This window comes from Nanorana parkeri, unplaced genomic scaffold (genome assembly GCF_000935625.1).
Source record: "Nanorana parkeri isolate BGI_ZX_2015 unplaced genomic scaffold, ASM93562v1 scaffold1120, whole genome shotgun sequence".
Taxonomy (NCBI): Eukaryota; Metazoa; Chordata; class Amphibia; order Anura; family Dicroglossidae; genus Nanorana; species Nanorana parkeri.
In genome coordinates, this window is record NW_017307388.1 from 27,920 (window position 1) to 51,012 (window position 23,093).

The following is a 23,093-nucleotide window of genomic DNA, read 5'->3' on the forward strand; positions in this document are numbered from 1 at the left end:
TATTCAGCTAGCATGGATATCTATCTCTTCTGGATATATCACTGAAAATGAGAAGGTAAAAAATCTAGTTTGCATTACAATGTGTATTTCTTTTTATCTAAATATTAACAATATAGTTAATAAAATGAGCAGATGGGTTAATTTGTATGATCAGAAAAATATTGAGAATAACCAGAAACCTGCCAGATTTGGTTAGGATTCTGATATGTGCAAGCTGATTTGCACAGTTATTGCTACAAATGTACAGTTATTTATATATTTACTCTTCAGTGGCATCCACAGCTACCAGCCACCATATCATCATACTGTTTTAAAACAACGTTTTCATCATCATCAAAGTAAAGCAAGTTAATAGAGAAAAGTTTGTCAGGAACACAGCATGGACTGTTAACACCTTGTGTTAGTCTGAGTGCATTAATTATAGACTGTACTGTTGCATGGTTGGTGGGCCGCATGTTTTCTCCTAGTGGAAATGGACACAATCCCTTACAATGATAAGCGTTGTATCCTCTTGGAGAGATTATCCATCCAGACCACCCAATCTCCTCAAAATCTACATAGAGCGGATGCCTCTGGCAGGGCGCATGTCCATCATCCTGTAACGCTCTAGCCATCCTGGTTCTATTTGGCGCTGAGGCATAAGGTTCATTGGGTATTGACAATTGATTGTTATCTAGATATAAGATGATTTAAGAATATTATTGCCAGAACCACACATTTAAATTGCTTAATGAATGACACATAAAATACAATGTCTGCTTATATGCTTTAACCCCTTAAGGACCCTGCCAAGGCCTTCTTTTAGTTTTTTTGCACACGATATCCACATTTTAGGCCTGAAAATTACTTAAAACCCCCAAACATTTTATGTTTTCTAACAGCCAAGACCCTGTAAAATAAAATGGTGGCAGTTGCAAATTTTTATGTTGCACAATATTAGCTCAACTCTTTAGCAAACCGAAAAATGTAGTGAAAAATGCACTTGTTACATTTAATGCCCCAAAACACAATATAACACCCATTGTTTTTGAAAATATAAAAGATGAGGTTACAACTAGTACATAGATACCCAACATGTCAAGGTTAAAAATTGCGTGCATCTGTGAAATGGCGACAAAATTCAGTACCCCAGAAAGTCCAAAGACGACGCCCTAAAAGCACGTAAAGGTCATCAGTTTAGAGATTTGCATACATTTTGGCCCTAGAATTGCTCTCACTCTGGCGTGTGCGGCGATACCCAACATGTGTAGCGCGATCGACGTTTTCGTATGTAGGAGCACCCGATGCGTGTTTACTGAATATGCGCATTCTCTCGCCGGGGACTTAAAATTTTGTAATTTTGTTTTTACATTTATTTAAATATCTTTTTTTCTTTATTTGGTATCACATGTGGGGGCTTACAAGCCCCCCATGTGATAGTATATTGGCAGTGACAGGTCCTCTTTAAGGTGATAGTGAGGGTCCAAAACACCCTTAGTGTCACCTTTCCACTCTAAATAAGCTATTGAAGTGCACATCACACTTCAATAGCTTATTGCTCAGCTTTAGGAGCCAAGCAAAGACAGCTCAGGGACCGGAAGTGATGCAATCCGCAGATTTCGCCGATCTCCTACCCAGCTTCCTGCCGACACCTGAGATGCGGTTCCCAGGCCCGTTGGAGGGTCATCGGAGCATGGGAAACATGGCAGGGGTGTCTGGGGCAAGCACTTTACTGTCACATGGAAGCGATTTGGCGGCAGCTGAGTCACCAGAATCGCTTCTATTGTAAAGCCGACAGCCAGCTTTAGCTGCCGGGAGTCTGTTTAAACGGGCCCACTGCCAATGAAGTACTATGTATGTCACTGCTAAGGAGTTAATTACCTGTATTTCCTATGTAAATGTAATGCAACTAATCATGTCTTGAAGATATAACATCATAATAACCTTGCAGGGAAAAACTGCCAGGTATTAATTACATGAAGTATATTTAAAGACTTAAAAAGATGAATGGAGGCAACAGAATAATTATAATGTATTTACCTGGTTGGTTGCTAAATGAAACAACTCCTCTTCTTCCATCATCAGTGAAAAGAACAAGCATGGGTTGTTTACTTTCATGGTGGTCCTTTCCTGAGGCAAACCGGATAATATTAGCATCAGGTTGTCCTCCTCCCAGATTTCTCACTGTTACAAGGATACCCTGATTGTTGCTTACGTCATTCCAAGTGTGAACCTGTAAATTGGTAAATAGCCACAATTTTTATGTTGCTGCTAACATAGGAATTTATTTCTAACCTATTTGCAGAACTGCTTTTTAAACAATGGCCTGCCTGTAGCAAAGAAAAGGGTGTATTTATTACAAGTATAAACTCCTGTCATAGTAAATAGTTAACTTGCTAAACAACATTATACACTGAGAAGGTGAATACATACACACACACACACACACACACACACACAACATTTCACACATAATTGTAAAAAACATGTACTACTCACAGCTTGTGTGATGGAAAATACTTCCCATCCTGAGGAATGAATAGGGACAAGTTTTGATGACAGCTGTTTCCTTCCTTGTGACAAGTGCATTTTATTCTTATCCAAAACAAGATATACATTTATCTATGAAGTAAAAGAAAATTGATTTAACTTCATATAAGAAATTGAGGAACTCTGAGCGTAACAATAGCTAAAAGTGACCCTGTTGTTAGAATAAAACAATGATATATTACCTTTCTGGCAAGCAATGAGTGAAATCTTCTCTCTATAGTGTCTGGCAGGAGGAACAGTAAGCAGTGAGGACCAGGTATCTGACAAACCCCAGCTCTTCAAGAGAGAGATTTGTGTTAGCTGCTGGAAAGGTATGGTATATCTTGTTTTATAGACTGTAAGTAGTTTAATTTTAAAAGTTTAGAAACGGGGTCTCTTTACAACTACTGTTAGGCTAAATAGCAATCCTTTTAAACACTTTAAGGAACACAAGCCAAAACATTTTGTTTAGATTTGGCTAGAGAGGGAAGAATTATAACATTTATCAGCTTTTATAGCACACTGCGTTCCAGTTTGTAGGAGGTTTTCTCATTTTCTGTTTACCCAACAGAAGGAAATCATGTCAATGGGTACACAAACAGGAACAACAAAAAAATACAGATTTTGTCCTGTCTTGATTTCCACTCAATTCCTTTGTTGTTGATCATACATGTAGTAAGAAGAAATCCTCCTAGTGGAAACGTCAACAGCCAGAAAATCTGATCTTATCCTTGTATCCACAAGTTAAAAAAAGTTATAAAAAAAGAAAATGCTTCCACCTCACGTCTTTGCTGTGCCTCACCTGGCAGAAATGATGCCTTTTGAAATGTGAGTAATCTGTAGGCCTTGGTTTAAGTTTGAAGAGATGTAGTTCAGCCGTTAAAATTTTCTCATTTTTAGTCACAGTCGAAAGGTTGAACAGAAAATGCAACTGGTCACTGTGAACTGAGATGAGATATTTTGATTTAGTAACAGCATTCTATTGGAGTGTATATTAATACAGTTTATGTGGTTAACTGAGTTATGACTCTGCTTTTATTCAATGCCTTTTTTCTTAAGTGCAAATTATTTGGATAAACAAAGCATAGCAACAATTTTCAGTTACCCAAAACTACACTAACTAATAACTAAGAAAAAGAAGCAAAAAAGGAAAATAATTTAGTAGGTACAGCAACCACAAGTCTTACCTTTGTCAAAGAAACTTCTAACTGTGTTTCCCTCTAGAAGATCGGGATCCTTAGTAACACCGTCCGCATCAGCAATGGTATTATAAAGATCAATCATGTATTGAGGTGGTTGCTTAACATGATGTAGATAATGTGGGGGGTCATCAATTCCAAAAACTTTCAACAACCTTCTGAGTGCCTCAGATCTTATTTGGCTTGGATTCTCTGCTGGGGAAGCAATGTCTCCTAAGTTTTCAGTAGGACGTGAAGTGCATCCATGCACAAAAATAACAAATAAAGCCAAATCCAACATTGTTGTGTGTACCATCTCGTCAGGTTGTAGCCTTGTCAAAAAACTTGTGGTGAAATGATCGTCTGTAAGCCTGCTGACACAATTTATAACAATTCTAGAAGACAGCTGCCCATAAGCTTTAAAACAAGATAGAATTAAGGCAAATATGCAAAACGGCAATCAGTAAATGTAAAGAAAGCTAATTGCAGTGCTAACAAGGTGTGAAGCAAGAGCAGCAATGCACTGTTAGCAATTATCCTACAGTACACAGTTTATGTGAAATTGGAAGCTGTTATCCTGTGTGCATTACTTATTTTAAAGGAAAATCAGGGAATCTTGTATAGGTAGAACAAGCAAAGATTTAAACACCTGGAGAGGATTGATTTGTTTATCATTTTTCTGGACTAAATGTGAAATGATTCTATTGTGTATGGTTGAATGAGAAACATTTGCTCACAGTGGGAGACTAACTTCCTTGTAATGCATTTATTAATGAGGAAAACAGGAGGACACTGACTTGCATGCATTTAAACCCTGTTAAACAAATAGCAGGCACACCTAAGTAAGGTAGATATACTACAAATTAGTTACAGTAAAACATCCTTTAAATTACATACAGCAATCTGTTAAGTTTATAAAGATGTGTAAAGACAATGGATTTCTGATGCTTTTAGGCCCAAACCGTACTTGTTAAGATGTGTAATATGTAGCCTATGGATTCTCTAATCTGATATTTAATCTGATTTTATGTAAAATATATTTTTAAATTCACTTGCAAATGAACATAAAATATTTTGTGTCTATTAGGCAGTCTGCTGTGATAGTGAATGTAACCTTATTTTTGCTGGATGTTTATTTTACTGACATTGTAATGTAGATGAATAAAAAAAGAATCAAATAAACTACCACATTTTGATGATTTCTGCCCCTTGCTGTTCTTATTGTGTAATGTTATGTGGATGTTGATTGAACTGTGCATTTTCATTGACTGGATCAAAGTTTTAAAAAGAATCTAATGAGACACTGAGCAGAATGACTACAGTCATTCAATCTTGTCTCATGCTCAAATTTTCCATTGTTTTCTAATCTACATTCATTATGTGTATTTAACTTTTCTTCTTTACAGACAGTCAAATAAAACATAGAACAGATTCATACCTACATTACAGAAATTATATTTAAAGTTATTTATCCCTTTTGGATTGGTTAAGCTAGTACGCAAACAAAGAAATGACACTTGGTCCATTCATGTGACTATGAAGACCACATTTTATGCTGCATCTGGTATAGGATGGTACACTATGGAACTAGAAATAACAGTGGGAGGAGACTTCCTTTTTAAGTTATTATGCAGCTCTGGTTGTTGATATTTGGAAATCTGTTATTTAGAAAGATATAGAGAATTTCAAGTGTCTTTCTACAAATGTCACATGCACATACGGGATCATAAAGAATTTCCCTACACTGTAAAAAGCACCGTTGGAAAAAAAGGAGCTTTCAGATGCCAAAAGGACATTTATTAAACAGTTAAAGAGACTTTTTATCAAACTGTCACTGGTGTTGAATCATTCACTGTCATTTAAAAGACACATGCAAACAGAAGATTTAACTGCAGTGTTTGGTGAATATCATATTAATTGCTTTATAAATATGCCCACGAATTGTAGTGAGCGTTTCATTTCCCAATATATAATTGTCTAATACCCATAGGCAACTGTAATGTGTGATCCCGTTTCTTATTGCAGATAATAGAAAGTGCACATGTATATATATGTAGTCAGATTAATCCTTAACCCATTTAAATCCTAGGGTAATTAAAACCTTTGTCCCACGAAAAATTGGGAATATACAGCGTTGGTGGTGTAAGCAAAACAAATGACAAACGCACTCATCATTGATGAGTGCGTTTGTCATTTGTTTTGCTTGACTGATTTGGTGCAGTGATGCATGGGGAGTCTCAGCTGCCATTGGGATGTGCGGGATCCCTTGTGTGTTCCTGTGCCTTTAAGGGAGGTTGGGCTTCCTTCTGACAACCCTGCACCCAATTTTATCTTCTGCCCCATGTGCTCCAAGATGGAGACTCTCATAGTTTAGAGTTAGGACCGCACTATAAGAGGTGCCCTTTCACATTTTCTGCAGAAGACGTGTATCCAAACCTCTCTTTTTAACCTTAGTGGTGAGACAAGTTTTTTTACATGCTAGCTTGTGAGTGTGCCAGGAAAACTTTTTGCTGTTATACCCCGATGCAGTGTCCCCTACAGAGTCCCCATCCATAGGATGCAGAGGAGCCTATGGAGTGCGGATCTATTCGGAGGGTGTCCTTCTCCGCCCACAAAACTTGCACTACCCTGCAGAGAAATAAAGACATGTTTTCAGGGCTGCCCGGATGCACATTTGTAATTAAACATTATATTGTGACAGATCCCTACGTAAATGTTCGGGTGAAGCCCTACTGCATCCCAGAAGCCCATAGAAAGGCTGTTTCCGAAGAGGTTCGGAAAATGCTCGAGCTGGACGTCCTAGAAGAGTCGCAGAGTGAATGGTCGAGTCCCATTTTGTTGGTACCAAAACCCAATGGCACTCTGCGATTCTCAACGACTTCAGGATGCTCAGTGAGCTGTCAAAGTTGAGTATCGATGAATTAACCCCTTCAAGACTAAGGCCTTTTTTTCATTTTTTGCACCCATGTTGCACCCATGTTCCACATTTTAGGCCTGAAAATTATTTAAAACCCCCAAACATTATTTTCTGAAAGCCAAGACCCTATAGAATAAAATGGGGCAGTTGCAAAATTTTATGTTGCACGATATTAGCACAAGTCCTTATCAAACCCCAAAATTTAGTGAATAATGTACATAAATACCCCAAAACACAATACAATACCCATTTTTTCAATAAAATATACAAGATGATGTTACAACGAGTAAATAGATACCCAACATGCCCAGGTTAAAAATTGTGTGCGTCCGTGAAATGGCGACAAACTTCAGTACCCCAAAAAGTCCATAGACGATGCTTTAAATGCCCCCACAGGTCATCAATTTAGAGATGCCCTAGAATTATTGCTCTCACTCTGGCGTGCGCGGTGATACCGAACATGTGTAGTGCGTTCGTTGTTTTCATACCTAGGCGCACCCGACGCGTGTGCTTGCGGAGGACTTTAAAAATGTTTTTTATTATTTTTAGGTTTATTTTAATTTTCAAAACTGTTAATTTGGTTGCTATCACATAAGGGGGATTAGAAGCCCCCCATGTGATAGCAGATGGTGGTGACAGGTAATCTTTAAGGTGATGCTAGGGGTCCAAAAGACCCCCAGTGTCTCCTTTACACTCCAAATAAGCTATGGAAGTGCATATCGCACTTCCATAGCTTATAGCTGGGCTTCAGGAGCCCAGCACTGACAGCTATGGGACCGGAAGTGATGCAAACGGAGGTTTGTCCATCTCGTCCCCAGCTCCCTGCCGACACCAGAGAAGCTGGTCCCGGGCCTGTAGGATCGGCAACGGAGCCCAGGAAGCAAGGCTGGGATGTCGCGCGCGGGCCATAGAAGCGATCTGGCGACAGCTGAATCGCCAGAAACGCTTCTATTGTAAAGCCGACAGCCGACTTTACAAGTTTAAACAGAGTCCCGGCAGCTTTTGCTGTTTAAACAGCCCTGATGCTGGCGACGTAAACTGTACGTCCTCAGTCGTGAAGGGGTTAATAAAGAGGTTGCGACCTGCCCGGTACATCACCACCCTGGATCTTACAAAGGGGTACTGGCAGATACCCTTAACCAAGGAAACCAGGGAGAAGACAGCTTTTTCCACCCCTGAGGGTCACTTCCAATATAAGAGAATGCCTTTTGGGTTACACTCTGCCCGGCCACCTTCCAAAGGGCAATGGATAGGACACTCCCCCCTCACCTGAGATATACCTTGGACTACCTGGATGACATTGTCATCTTCAGCACAGATTGGGAGTCCCAACTTCCCAGGTTCAGCCTGTGTTAGACTCTCTGAGGAAAGGAGGGTTTATTCTTAACGCAGAGAAGTGTGCAATAGGGATGGAAGAGGCCAGGTACCTGAGATATGTAGGTGGAGGTCTGGTGGAACCGCAAATTAATAAAGTGGAAGCCATTCAGAACTGACCTCGCCCCCTGACAAAGAAACAGATTTGTGCTTTTCTGGGAATAGTTGGGTATTATCAGTGCTTTGTCCCTAATTTTGCCTCTGCCACTGATTGACCTGACGAGAGGCAGGAAGTCAGTGATGGTTCCATGGAGTGCCAGTGCTGAAGAAACCTTTGTGAAGCTTAAAACAGCATTGTGTCAGCATCCAGTGCTGGTAGCGCCAGATTAAATAGGGAGTTAATTGTTCAGACAGATGCCAGTGAGAGTTTAGGGCCGTGCTGTCTCAAGAGGTCAATGGGAAGGAACACTCTATAGTTTTTCTTAGTAGGAAACTGACGACAGCAGAGAAAAACTATGCTGTGGTAGCGAGAGTGTTTAGCCATAAAGTGGGCCTTGGATTCTCTGAGGTACTTTCTGTTAGTCAGGAAGTTCCGTCTGCCCCATTGACCTGGATGAGACAGAACAGGCACACTAATGCCAGAGTGACCAGGTGGTTTCTGTCCCTCCAAGAGTTCAACTTCAAGGTAGAAGTCTCTGAAATGGATACATGGTGTCTGTGTGTAGGTTCACAACCTGAGCCAGCACTACAGGAAGAGGCAATCAGCTGCAAAGGGAAGTTCTCCCCAAGCATGAGAAGACATGAGGATTTAAAAGGAAGAGCAGCAAAGAGAAGGGAAACAACCATGGATTACAGTAAGGCACTCATTACAGTATTGGTTTATGTTAAAAAATCTGAGGGTTTAATGTCACTTTAAGGATATACGCTAAGCGGTTCTGCTGTACGGTGGAATAAGCACGCCCAGAGGTCTATGGGTAACTGTATATCACATATTTGTTTTATAATATCAATTACAATGACCCACCTGTACTCGGCCGGACCGCATGAAATGCGGCTCTGTAACCGGCGGCCGCTCGCTCCTCAAGCGGGTCCTCACGTGGCCCCAGCGGGAGGGCCTCTACAGTGCCTGATTAGAGGGCCACGTCTGCCTGATGCAGCTATCCCGGATTGCCTCGTATGCGATCCGGGCTGGCTGGATCAGGCACTGTAGAGGGCCGCCCACTGGGGGCCTCGCGAGGACCTGCTTGTGGAACCAGAGGCCGCCCGTTACAGAGCCACATCTGATGCAGGCGGGCTGGCCGGCCGGGTGCATGTGGCAGAGAGGCTGCGGAGGGAGGGAGCCACTGCAGCTGCTGCCACAGCAGACCCCCCACAACTAGGGCTAAGGGAGCCCCCCACTGACCACCAGGGTAAGGTAAAGTAACAACATTCTTAGGGGACATTTTTATCTTTCAAATAATTTTTATTAAGTTTTTTTCTGTCCCTGGGAACATAAAATAAACCTTTTAAAAAAAAAAATACTCACCTAATCCCTGGATCCACCAACAAGCGCAGCCTCCCGTCTCCCACGCTGTTAGAAACTGCATACAGCGTGTGCGACCTATGCAACATGCGCAGCCGGCTTCCTTGCTGCGCTAATAGTGTATCTTTAAGTAGTAACCAGCACACGCTGTAAGCTGCTTCTGACAGCGTGGGAGACGAGAGGCTGCGCTTGTTGGTGGATCCAGGGATTAAGTGAGTATTATGTTCCCAGGGACATAATTCCCAGGGACATCATTTGTCTGGGGATGGTCTCCTCAATCCGGGGACTGTCCCCAGAAATTGGGGATGTATGTAGGGCTGCAACAACTAATCGACTAAGTCGATTATAATCGATGATTGAACAAGTTGCCAGATAGCAAGGATAACTTGCCACAAACGTGTGGCAGGGTTAAATTGTAATTCTTGTTAACTTGCCGCACACATTCGTGGCAAGTTGTAGACTTGCAGAACACTTGCAGCAAGTTCTAGTTGACACTTTTGAATTTGTAGCAAATTTGCTTGGCAAGTCTACAGCAACAGTCCTGCAGGTCTTAGCAAGAGCTCTGCAAGCTCGCTGGTCTGGAGACTTGCAATCCAGACTTGCTGTAATTGTGCAACAATATTGTGAAGTTTGGCAAGTATGCAGTAGTTTAGCAAGTCATTTTCAAACCTGCAGCACAATTTCTTGCTAACTGGGTTGTCAACGTTTTCAATCATTGATTAATCTGCTTTCGATTAGTTGGCCCTGTTCACGGCTCCACACACGCAGCACCTCCTCCCCGCCTCATGCTTGCCGCTGCCAGACCCGCCCGCACCCACACGCCGCACCTCCTTCCCCACTCACCCTTGCCACTGCCAGACCCGCACGCATCCACGCTCTACGTGCCGCACCTCCTCCCTGCCTCACGCTTACTGCTGCCAGACCCGCCCGCACCCACACGCCGCACCTCCTCCCCGCCTCACCCATGACGCTGCCAGATCCGCCCGCATCCACGCTCCACACGCCGCATCTCCTCCCTGCCTCATGCTTTCTGCTGCCAGATCTGCCTGCATCCACATGCCGCACCTCCTTTCCGCCTCACGCTTGCCGCTGCCAGACCCGCCCGCATTTACGCTCCACACACCGCACCTCCTCCCTGCCTCATGCTTGCTGCTGCCAGATCTGCCTGCATCCACATGCCGCACCTCCTTCCCGCCTCACGCTTGCCGCTGCCAGACCCGCCCGCATTCACGCTCCACACACCTCACCTCCTCCCCACATCATGCTCACCGCCCGCATCCACGATTGGCACAGGGACGCGGGGAGAAGAAGAAGGAAGAGCAGGCGTGAGGGGATGACAGCCACCGACAGACAGGCCCGATCTCAGAAGTAGGTTGCTGGAAGACTGCTCAGGTAAGCCTGCACTTTCCCACACATGGTACTCTATAATGTATTGCTGGGATTTGGTACATTGTGCTGTATATTATACCATCAGCTATAGAGGACTACAAATCCCAGCAATACATTGTACACTGTATGTATAATGCATTGCTGGGATTTGCTGTACCCCTCTATAGCCGGTAGTATTCCGGTGGTATAGAGGACTACAAATCCAAGAAATAATACATTATACAGCGCAATGCAGAATACCACCAGCTATTGAGGACTACAAAACCCAGCAATACATCATACAGCGCAATGCAGAATACCGCCGGCTATAATGTAATGCTGGGTTTTGTGGTCCTCTATAGCTGGTGGTATTTTGCATTGCGCTGTATAATGTACTATTGCTTGGATTTGTAGTACTCTATAGCCGGTGCCATTCTGCATTCATTGCTGTATAATTTTACATTTTACTATATTGCACACCACACTTTTTGTATTATTATTTATTTATTTCTTTACTTCCACTGCTCCAAGCTTGGTCCCGTGATGGACTGCAATCTCAATACAAACTAGTAGTCCCATCACTGGAGCAATTTTTTAAAATCCTAATTAACCGGTTAATTGAACTTGAAAATCGGCTTACTAATCGGTTTCGAAAATAACCGTTAGCTGCAGATCTGGAATGATCACCCTACAATAGGGATCTCTGACTAACCACCAGGGAGCCTCCACTGTCCACCACAGATCCCGCACTGACCAGCAGAGAGTTCGCACAGACCACCTGACAGTCCGCATTGGTCACCCGAGAGCCTAAGTAGGGAGCCGCCTCTGCTGCACACACCCGCACCCGTGAAACTCTCTGGACCCCTGGTGAGAGCCTGCACAACCCTCTTGAGACCCTGGAGACATCAGGCGCAAAACCCAGAGCAACAGAGTATGTAGCTTCATATTATTCTGCACTGCTGTAATATGTATTGCTGAGATTTGTAGTTCTCTATAGCTGATGCTGTTCTGCATTGCTGTATAATGGTATTGCTGGGAATTGTAGTTCTCTATAGCTGTTGGTAGTAATTATTGCTGGGATTTATAGTCCTCTATAGCTGATGGTATTCTGCATTGGTGTATAATGTATTGTTTGGAATTGTAGTTCTCTATAGCCAATGCCATTCTGCAATGCTGTACAATGTATTTCTGAGATTTATAGTCCTCCAGCTGGTGGTATTATTCTACATTGCTGTATAATGTGCTGAAATTTGTAGTCCCTCTACAGATTGGAGTTAGTGGCAGAACTACCAGGGTCGCAGCAGTCACCGTTACATGGATGCAAAAGTGGTAGGCGGGTGGGGAGAAGGCGGGGGAAGAGGCAGAGTGGGAGGGGGGCTGCACCATGGGCCTCTGGGTTGTTCTTGCCCCCTGGGCTAAAAGTTGCCAGCCAGCCCCTGAAGAAGACGTTATTAAAATTTTTCTAATTTCTTCTGATGTAAGTGTATGAGTAAATTCTCTTTCCCATTTGCCCAAATATGCAGGTAGATTTTCACTTTCAAGTTTATTAAAAGCTTTATAAAAAAGTGAAAGACAGTGTTTGGGGACCTGTATAGAGCCCATTATAGACTCAAATGATGTTAATTCATTGCCTATTCTCAGCAGTTTTCACAGAGTTTGAATAAAATGCTGTAATTTCTGGTATTTCCAGAGATCTAATGGAAAAACTCCCCAACATTCCCTCAAAATGGAGAAAGGAAGTAGTGAGGTTCCCTGCAGTACATCTCGTACTTTTACTTTAGGGGATTTGCTCCATTTTAGAAAAGATTAATCATATTTTCCCGGGGGAAAGTACTTAGGCCCTATTAATGATATGAGTACTGAATGGTAAGGCCAATGGAACTTGCAATGCAGACGATCCCAGATCCATATAGTTGAGATTGTAAGTGGTAATGTGTTTGGGGACAACTATATCTTTTAAGGAGGAATCCAAATGGCCCCAGCTAAAAGAGTTTCACTTATCGCTGTTTCCAGTATCACCCCAGCTTTTCTGAAATGTCCAAATGACCAGTCTGCTATTCGAATAAATTTTGCAGCTAAATGATCATTCCTAAACTCAGTGAGGGCTAAACCTTTGGATTATCTCGTCCTAGCCAAAGTGCACCAAGTCTCGGTTTTCTATTTTGCCAGATGCACTTGGATACAATCCTCTGTAATGTTTGAAAGAAGACCCTAGATCAGGGCTCAAACTTTCAAGTCCTGAGCTACTAGCCAGACCTTAAGAGTTACTCGCCACCAGTTGCCCTACCTAACCCCTACCCTTCCCAGGCCCTAACTCCGCCCCTAAACCCCCCCCCCTCTTAAATTATCTTATGAAATTACACTGTTAAGTGTTTTATTGAGAATACAATTACAAAAATAAATATTAACAAAACCAACTTCAATAATTTTAACATAAAGCAATGTAAACATAAAAGGTTTGTAAGTGTTTTACATAAATAGGGACACAATATATTAAGCGTAAGTGTTCAAACCTTTTATAAACTTAGTGCATTTTGTTTTGGCGCCACAATCACTGTAAATAGTTTTCCCTAAATGAAAGTGTGGCATTAAGGGAAAACAAAGCAGAGCTTCTGTTGATGCCAAACAATATGGCATAACAATAGGAAGCCAATTTCAGACACAGACTTGCTATGGTGTGTGTTGTACAAATGAAAAATACCACTTATCAATGGCTTGTGTTTGGATTGCAATCTGTAAGTTACATAGTTACATAGTATTTGAGGTTAAATAAAGACATAAGTCCATTAAGTCCAACCTATTGCGTGTATGCATTTATGTTTGAGCAGGTGTGTGCGTGTGTATGAGTCCATGTGTGATTTTGCTCCTAGGAGTACCTGTATGTTATGGTCTCCGAGGAACTCGTCCAGGAGTTTCTTGAATGATTCCACACTCTTAGCTGAAATCACTTCCTGCGGCAGCAAGTTCCAGACCTTAACCGCTCTAACTGTGAAGAACCCCTTGCGCCCCGTGTGTTGAAATTATTTTTCCACCAATTTTTGGTGGTGCCCTCTGGTCTTTGTTACGGAGCTAATCGTAAAAAGTTTGTTAATAATGTTGCTGTCACCATTGAACAGTTTATGCAAGAAAATCATGTCCCCCCTAACCCTTTCGCTGCCAAGTCCTCCGGAACATTTTTCAAATCAGCTGGCCAAGCCATTTTTGCATTTTTTGCAATTTTTTCCTATTGATTTGATTTTCAACTCCTGCGTTGCTAGCGTTTGTAAAAGCCCCCCCAAACCATATATTTTCTGAAAGCGCAGGCCCGGTAGAATAAAAAGATGGTGATACTAAATTTGTAGGCCGTGCGATAATTGTGCAAATGTTTCTCAAATTAATATTAAACCGATAAAAATACACAATTCAATTGATAAAACACACTAAAATCCGTATCAGCGCACAAAAAAAAATTATTTTCTGACTAAATCTAAAAGATAAAACTGTATTGAGTTAATAAATAACAAATATTTGCAAATTTGAAATTGCGCCTTTTTGCGAAAAGGTAAAAAAATTACGGTACGCAAAACTGTAAATAAGCGACTTATGTTAAAAAATTGTTTTCACGCTGTGTTGGTGTTTGTGTTGTGATAAAATGATACAGAACATATTTAATTTTAACAACCTTGTTTCATAGTTCAGGTCCTTCAACCCCTTAATGAGTTTGGTTGCCCTCCGCTGGACTTTTTCTAGCTCAAGGACATCTTTTCTGAGTACCGGTGACCAAAACTGAACCGCATACTCCAGATGAGGCCGAACCAGTGATCTGTAAAGTGGCAAAATTATAGACTTGTCCCTGCAATACATCCCCTTCTTAATACAGGACAGGACTCTGCTTGCTTTGTTTACAGCAGCCTGGCACTGCAAGCTTTTCTTCAATCTGCGGTCTACAATGACCCCCAAATCCTTCTCCATTTCCGACTTCCCTAGTGGCACATCCTTAAGTGTATAGTCCATTTGCCTATTTTTAACTCCAAAGTGCATTACTTTGCATTTATCGACATTGAACTTCATCTGCCATAACGTTGCCCACTCCCCGATTTTATCCAGGTCCTCCTGTAATGTTACAATGTCTTTGTGTCTATTACCCTCCCAATTTTCGTATCATCAGCAAACACTGAGACATGGCTATTTACTCCCTCCCCGATATCATTAATAAACAGGTTGAAGAGCATGGGGCCCAGCACAGAACCCTGGGGCACGCCACTCATGACCTCAGCCCAGTTGGAAAAGGTGCCATTAATCGATATTTTTTGTACAGTTCATGTAACCAGTTTTCTATCCACGTGCACACTATTTCATCTATGCCCATAGCCCTTAGCTTGTATAACAAGCGTTTATACCGGCCTCCCTCCATCCAGATCTCTACTTACCCCTTCGTAAAAGGTTAGCAGGTTGGTCTGGAAAGAACGATCCTTCCTAAATCCATGCTGGTTATCAGTTATTATGCCATGATCCTGGACGAATTCCACTAAGTAGTCCTTAATAATTCCCTCTAACAGTTTGCATAATATGGATGTCAGACTAACTGGTCTGTAGTTCCGGGTTGGCATTTTGACCCTTTTTTTAAACATAGGTACCACATTAGCCCTCCGCCAGTCGCTTGGCACTCTACCAGTCATTATGGATTCCTTAAAAATGAGGAACAATGGTCTCGTTATTACCTGGCTGAGTTCTTTGAGTACCTTGGGGTGTAGATTATCAGGTGCTAATGCTTTATTTGCATTAAGTAGTTTAAGCATATGTTGTAGCCCAGTTTCAGTCAACCAGTGAGGTATATTTTCTGTTAAATTATGTGTTTTATCATGTACATTAAACCCGTCTTTTTCCTTGGTGAATACCGACAAGAAAAAAGTATTTAGTGCCTCGGCCCTCTCCCTGTCGTTTGTGATTAACCTCCCATTTTCCTCCTTTATTGGGCCTATCTGTTCCTTTCTCCCCTTTTTACTGTTTATGTATTGATAACATTTTTGGGGGTTCCTTTTACTAATTGTGGCGATATACTTCTCACAATCAATTTTAGCTGCCCGGACTACCAGTTTACATCTTTTATTACATTCATTGTAGTTTTGGAACGCCAATACTGTCCCCTCCGTTTTATACTTAGTAAATGCCACTTTCTTTTCCTTAATGTGTTGTTTTACTGTTTTATTTAGCCATATAGGCTTCGTTTTTGATCTTTTACTTTTGTTACCCAACGGTATACACTTGGTAATAGCATTTTTTAATTTGTTCTTGAAACAGTCCCACTTCTGGTCAAAGCTTAGTTTATGAAATAAGTTTTCCCATTTGATTTCACCCACTATATTGCGTAGTTTATCAAAGTTAGCCTTTCTGAAGTTTAGGCTTCTCGTCCGACCAGCCCACTTCCCTTTCCTGTACCCAATATTAAAAGCAATCACCTTGTGATCACTATTACCCAGTGTCTCCCCGATTACAATATCCTCAACTAACTCCATATTATTGCAGATGATTAGATCTAGGATTGCATTTTTCCTAGTTGGGACGTCAACCATCTGATCCATGAAATTGTCTCGCAACATGTTGAGAAAACGGGCTGCCTTTGCCGAATGTGAAGTTCCATTAGCCCAATTGATGCTTGGGTAATTGAAGTCGCCCATTACCACAACATTTCACTGCTTCCCGGCTATTTCTATGTGTGATTTCAGATGTGCCTCCTCCTCTTCCCCTATATTTGGAGGTTTATAAATGACACCCACAATAAGTTTACGGCTAAGGTCTGTTCTATCTAGTTCTAGCCATAAAGATTCCACATCATCTCCTCCATCTGACATCTGATAGCCATCTGATATCATCACATATGTGCATAATGAGGTTATTTTTAACATATATGCATACCCCCCCCTTCTTGCAAGCCTGTCCCTCCTGAACAGGTTGTACCCTTCTATATTAGTAGCCCAATCGTGTGCGCTATCTAACCAAGTTTCTGCTATTCCTACTTTATCGAAGTCCTCCTCGAGTAGCATAAGTTCTTCTAAGTTCAAGTTCTTCTAATTTATTTGCTAGACTTCTAGCATTGGTGAACATACATTTAATTTTTCTACTTTTATTGTTCTTGTTATGGTTGGTCCATTCCTAATTGGATCACCTTGGGCAATTGGATTTACTTTATTGACTACATTGAGTATGTTCTCTATGTTGGCTTGATTGACTACTATGACTATGTTGACTGGAGTGAGCCCACTATCTATTCCTGTATTTTGTCATTCTGTGTTATTAGCCATGTTTACCTGTTTAATATTTATTTTTTTGTGTTTTATTTTACCCTCCCCCCCATTATCTAGTTTAAAAGCTCCTCCAGTCTTTTAACCATTTTCCCCCCCAGAAATGCTGCACCTTCCCCATTAAGATGCAGCCCATCTTGGCTGAAGAGCCGGTAACCGCCTGAGAAGTCAGCCCAGTTCTCCAGGAAACCAAAGCCCTCTTTCCTGTCAGCTCCATGGCAGCACATGAATGGGTTAATCCCTCCCTCCTCCCCCTAATCAGGATCGTAACTCATAAAAGCTGAAAGAGTCCCCTAGCTTGACGTTCCTTTTTTTTCCCTACTACATTTCAGGATCAGAGCAGTGTGCCTACCTAGCAAGGATAAAGTTCTTGCTGTCTGCCTTCTTCTTCTACCTCCTTCAGTTGGCAAAGTCCCTGTGAGCACTTTCCTAAATGGTGCAGGTCCATGGGAGCCCCGCTGGTGATCCTCGGGGCCTGGCTAACAAGGTGTAAGTACACTGCTGTTGCTCATTATGGGTGGAGGAGATATTCCTACTTGGTCTGGGCGCCTTAAGGTGCCCATACACCTTACAATTATCTGGAGATTTTTTGTCTTTCAGCAGAAAACGTTTGTCTATTTGGATGTAAATTGACAGGTTAATGGCGTGGTTGTAAAATAAAAATCTCTAGACGCAAACTGCACATGCTTAAACGAAAGTTTGTCCTTTTGATCAATGTAAATCAGCTAGGTGGTGATGCTAACAAGCGTTATATGTGAACTGCATTGGTATGTGCATGATGGGTTAGTTGTAAGAAAATTGTATGAAGGTGAAATGTCTGCACTATCAAAGTTGTACAATGGTTGTAAGTTGTATGGCCACCTTTAAGGTGGCCATACACTTTACAACCATCGCAAAATGGTTGTAAAGTAATTAAAAAAACCAACAATCTGCCCATCTTGGACAGGCAGATCGTACTTGCGATCATCGTAGTGTGCGCGTGCGGCATTGATCTTACGATCATGCTAAAAACCAGCCGAAAATCGAACGATTCTCGGCTGGTTTTCTAGCATGCTCCTTAGACAAAAGACGTGCGACCGTACAGTAAAAACGGTTGCACGCCTTCCATACACTTTAAGATCCAAATCTGCCCATCTGCGGACCCACCTGCGATTATCGTACGATCGCGGGATTTCCCGCAATTATCGTGCGATAATCGCACAGTGTATGGGCACCTTTACATATGTGATTTTGTGGTGCTGCTAATGCCTAAGCTGACTCTTGCAGGTAATTACCTGAAACACCCATTAGCTTGCTTTCAGGTGCTTTAACCCCGCAGGTGCTTGCTGAGTGCAGGCTGCTGCCACTTGTAGCTCTGCTACTAAATCTTTTAACTGGATCTTACAGAAAGGTGTTTGCTAACTCTGTCAGCTTCATCTTGTGCCCTAACTCTTGGGTGCCTTTCTTGTGAGTATTTTGCTGTCACCTGTGGTTCCCCAACGTTGGGAATGTTTAAAATTTAACTTATGGAGTTGTTGCTTCATTGCAGGCCTATTCTGCCTTTTATTCGGTATTCTTTCTTGTGTATTTCTATGCATTGTGTTAGTGACAAGAGCCTGTGGTGCCATAACCTGTGTGGAGCCGGTGTTTGCGGCTCCTTGCTGTGCTGTCTGGGGCTCCCAGCGGCGGTGTTGAAACGCACGCTGTGCATTCCACTGATGTTATTTCCGCCGCCAGGGAGCTTCCGGCCTCTGCATTGTAAGACTTGCGGCAGCAGGTGGAACACACGCTAACCCGGCTTCTGTGTGTTCCTATGATGAAGAGTGGAACGCAGGCTACGCGTTCCAGTGCGGCTCCACCGCCGGCTGGGCAGTCTGCGTTCCTTCTGGTGGAGGAGTTAATAGGGGGGCTATTTAAGTCACCCAGCCCTTCAGAGATGGCTGTCTGTTTTGAGCCTGGTGGTACACAGTCAGCCGAGCCGCGGCATTCTTGGCATCAGTACGTGCTTATATTGATCGTTAGCTGATTATTGTAGTTGCTGTTGGTTGTGCTAGCATTTTTCATGCATGCACAGCATGCCTCTAGACATATCCCCACCCATCAAAGATCGCCAGTCGCAAAGAAGGTAGGCGCCTGCTCCTCATCGTGGTTTGCTGTCTAAAGGTCAGCCTTTTTTTGTATCATATACCTACCCTGTGTTCGGTTCGTCCAGGTCCGGCTCGCGCCATGTTCGGGAGCGCAGTGAGTCCTCTGCATCTAGTTGAGGGAGATCATCATCTCCAGAGCAAGACACTCGTCGTTCCAACAGAAGATTTTGCAACCGGTTTCCGTCTGTAAATCAGCGGATTCCCTCAGTGCATCCTGGGGCCCTCCCACCATCCTCAGCCCCTTCGGGGTCTTATTGGGCATGTACCAATATGGCCTTACCGGGGAAAACAGCGTGTGAATCATGTTTTCAGAGGCCACTACAGACAAGGAGGCAGGTAATATGCAGGTTATTTATTTACTGCAAAAAGTCTTTCAGGATACCCTCAAGAAATGTTTCTTCTGCATAGGGTCAGTCCTTAAACCAGCCGACTGTAGATCCAGCTCAGTAGTCTAGTCCGGGCCCTTCTAGAGCTGGCCACGGTCGGGAGTCCTCCGGACCCCATTCTGATTCTCCCTCTTCAGATAAAGAATGTTTTCAGGATGAATGGAGTCAGGTGGATGGGAAGTATTCCTTTGGAAATAGATTCTCTAAGCTGTATCCTTTTAAGAAAGAGGATCTTAAACACTCAGATGAATCGACTGTGGTTAATGCGGCCTTAAAGAGGCTGGCAAGGCATGTCACGATGTCCCTTGGTGATACTGTTACCTTTAAGGATGACTTGGACAGATGGGCAGATTTGGATCTTAAAAAGATCTATCTCTTGGCTGGTGGGGCCTGCAAACCTGCAGTTGCTATGGCAGTACCTTCCAAGGCCCTGGAGGCTTTGGTGGGCAGCGCTGAAACAGCAGTTTTGGAGGATCTTAGTAAATCTGAGATCTTAGACCGCTTACAGAATATCAGATTGTCTTCTACATTCTGCACAGAGGTTCGGTCGATGTTAAATTTTGTTCACAAAGATTTTATTTGTTTTTTTGTCAGTTTTTCATATAAAAGATTACAAAGAGAACAGAAGTGGGGCATGCAAGCCCTGCAATAAGGCACTTAAACGGAAAACAAACAGCTACAGCATCCTGCAGAGCCCTGCAGGCCGTAGAACAGGAGCAGTGTGGCAAGTGCCAGAGTGCAATTTGGGAGTTAGAAGGAGCTATTGCCGTTCAGGTTCAGTGGTTAAGGCCCAAAGTAACATGGAATGGGGCAACACGGGGGAGGGTTTATCAGGTCCGATGCCTGGGTATCGTGGGGTCGAGGCCAATTAGTTTTACAGCCCTCTACCCCGAGACATCCGGGGCCAAGAGGACGGGGGTCAAGCAGCACAAATCAGTTTAGGGATAATAACAGGGGAAGCAAAGGAAGAGGACACTAAGATGGGGAAGGAGGGGAGGACCGGGTATGGGACAGAACAGAGGGGGAGTAAGACAGGGGAGGATGGTACACTGGGAAAGGGGTTCAGGGGGAGTTGGGAAGTACAGAGCCTCTAAATGGATAGAAGGTGTGGATCGAAGGAGGGTGGTTTAGAGTAGTCAATCCAAGGTTGCCAGATCAGTAGGAAGCGATCGTGTGTGTCGGACAGGACTGCCGTCAGTTTCTCGTTCACCAAAATATCGTCCAGGCGATTTTTAACTTCCCCAAATTTTGGTGGCGACAAAAATGTGGGACACAAGGTGCTTCTGGTAATGCGTCAGCTGTGGAATTGGTTAGAGTAACAATGCCTCGCACGGATCCTTCGTCAAGGTGAGTTGGAAGAGAGAATTGAGTAACTCGTAGACACGATTCCAGAGGTGTGCCGCCCGGTGGCATGTCCACCAAATGTGGATCATGGTACCCGATGCGCCACAGCCCCGGAAACAGTGTGGGGAGTAGGAGGGGATATATTTCGCCAGACGGGCAGGCGTGTAATACCAACGGTACATCACTTTGTAGGAATTCTCGAGTGCGAGTATGCTGCGGGAGCAACGCGCTATTGCTGACCAGGTATGCTGCCAATCCTCAAGTGATAGGGTTCTGCCCAATTCCTCATGCCACTGACGCTGATAGGGAGCAAGGGTGGTAGAAGTGGAGGATAGTAGAGAGGAGTAGATCAGAGAGATGACACCTGGGGCGTGTGGGTCTGAGTTACAGCAATGTTCGAATAGGGTCATTCTCGAGGGAGCTGAGGTGTTTTTCAGGAGCGAATTAATGAAATGGCTTATTTGGGTATAGCGGAACCATTCCCGGAGTGGAATGGATCTATTGGTGCGGAGTTGCTGGAACGATTTCACACCGGAGAGCGAGATGAGGGAGTGTACAGTGGTCAGGTCGTTACGGGACCACCATGCGAACGAGTGAGGATCGGTGGCGCCAGGTGGGAATAATGGAGAGTTGAGCCAGGGCAGTAGAGGGAGGTGAGGTGACATCAGGTTGCCGGAGTACCGAACTCCGTCCCAAATCTTCAGGGAGTGTCTAAGAATCGGGCTGAGATTAGTGGGCCGGTCAGTTTGGGAGAGCCACAGCAGGGACGTGAGGGGCTGGGGGTGACAGTCCACCAAGTCGAGACACGCCCATAGTGGGAGTTCGGTCGCTGAATGTAATAGAGCTAAGGGAGCAATGGTGGCTGCCGTATAGTATGCTCGAAGATTAGGCACCACTGAGACCTCCACTGAGTTTGGGGCGATATAGTAGTTTTTGGTTAATGCGGGGACGGGAGTTGCCCCAAATGAATGCGAGTATCAGTCGTTGGAGAATGCGAAAAATATGGCCAGAAATGGGGATCGGCAGGGTCCGGAACACGTAAAGTAAATTGGGCAGGAAGGTCATCTTCACTGCATGGATCCTCCCTATCACATAGAGTCGGGTTTGTTGCCTTTCGCGTAGAATTTCTGCTTCGTCCAACAAAGGGAACGTTCGGCTCTATCTGTAAGACAGAGATCAAGCGCTGCCCGCGTCGACGCCAGCAATGTACGGTTAGCCAATGTAGGGTTGGACTTGAAGGCCTGAGACCTCTGGTCCAGTTCCGACTCAAGACTCTGAATACGCTGGTTGCGATCTCTTTTACGTTTAGAAGCGATTTGGATCCGGTGTTCCCATATGACCGACTTATAGGCTTCCCAGACTAGCGATTCGGAGGGAACCGACCCAGTATTGAGCTGAAAATAGTCAAGGGTACGCATGCAGATTTCCGTGAGTATATCGGATAGTGAGAACAGCGATTCATTCAAGGACCAGGAGGGCGAGGGGGGTGTGCTTAGGATGGAGGAGCACACTACAAGCACTGCATCATGATACGACCAGGGTATAGGGAGGATGTGGGAGGAGGAGGCTAGAGAAAGGGAGCGCCTTTGGAGAAAGGCATGATCGATACGAGAGTGGGAACGACGGGGGTTAGAATAGAAGGTATAGTCCAATCCACCAGGTTATGCTGGATGAGCAATTGTTGGAAGCTTTGGCTGTGCGGGATTTGCGCAGTGGGACCTGGGGGGTATTTATCAAGTTGGGCATGGAGAATCAGGTTGGAGTCCCCACACAGGAAGAGAGTACCGTTTGCATGTGTAACAAGTAATGAGCAAAGGTGGGTGAGAAAAGGAATTGGGTTAGAGTTAGGCGCATAGTAGGTAAGAACTGTGATGTCAGTGTCATTAAGCCTGCCCGTCAAGAGAAGGTACCGCCCTTCTGGGTCTGCTATCTGCTTAGTGCAGACAAAGTTCGCTGTTTTGCGAAAGGCTATGAGGACACCTCGGGTTTTCGTGGAGGCATTGGCTTGATACACAGATGGGAAGACAGCATCAAAATACTTGGGGGCACTGGAGGTCGAGAAATGTGTTTCCTGAAAGCAGGCCATGTCTATATGGCGGCTACGGAGATAGCGAAAGGCTTTCGTCCGTTTCTGGGGGGAGTTGAGACC

At 43.7% G+C, this 23,093-nt stretch overlaps 1 protein-coding gene across 1 annotated transcript; it reads right to left on the minus strand.

Annotated features, from left to right (window-relative positions):
• Positions 1-226: 226 nt before the first annotated feature.
• Positions 227-4,002, minus strand: LOC108796465 (bone morphogenetic protein 2-like). Its single transcript, XM_018567953.1, has 5 exons — positions 3,696-4,002; positions 3,311-3,453; positions 2,479-2,601; positions 2,020-2,212; positions 227-673 (listed from the first exon to the last, which is right to left on the minus strand). Exons 1-5 carry the CDS (start codon positions 4,000-4,002, stop codon positions 267-269), a joined length of 1,173 nt encoding a protein of 390 aa, XP_018423455.1. The 3' UTR covers positions 227-266.
• Positions 4,003-23,093: the final 19,091 nt, after the last annotated feature.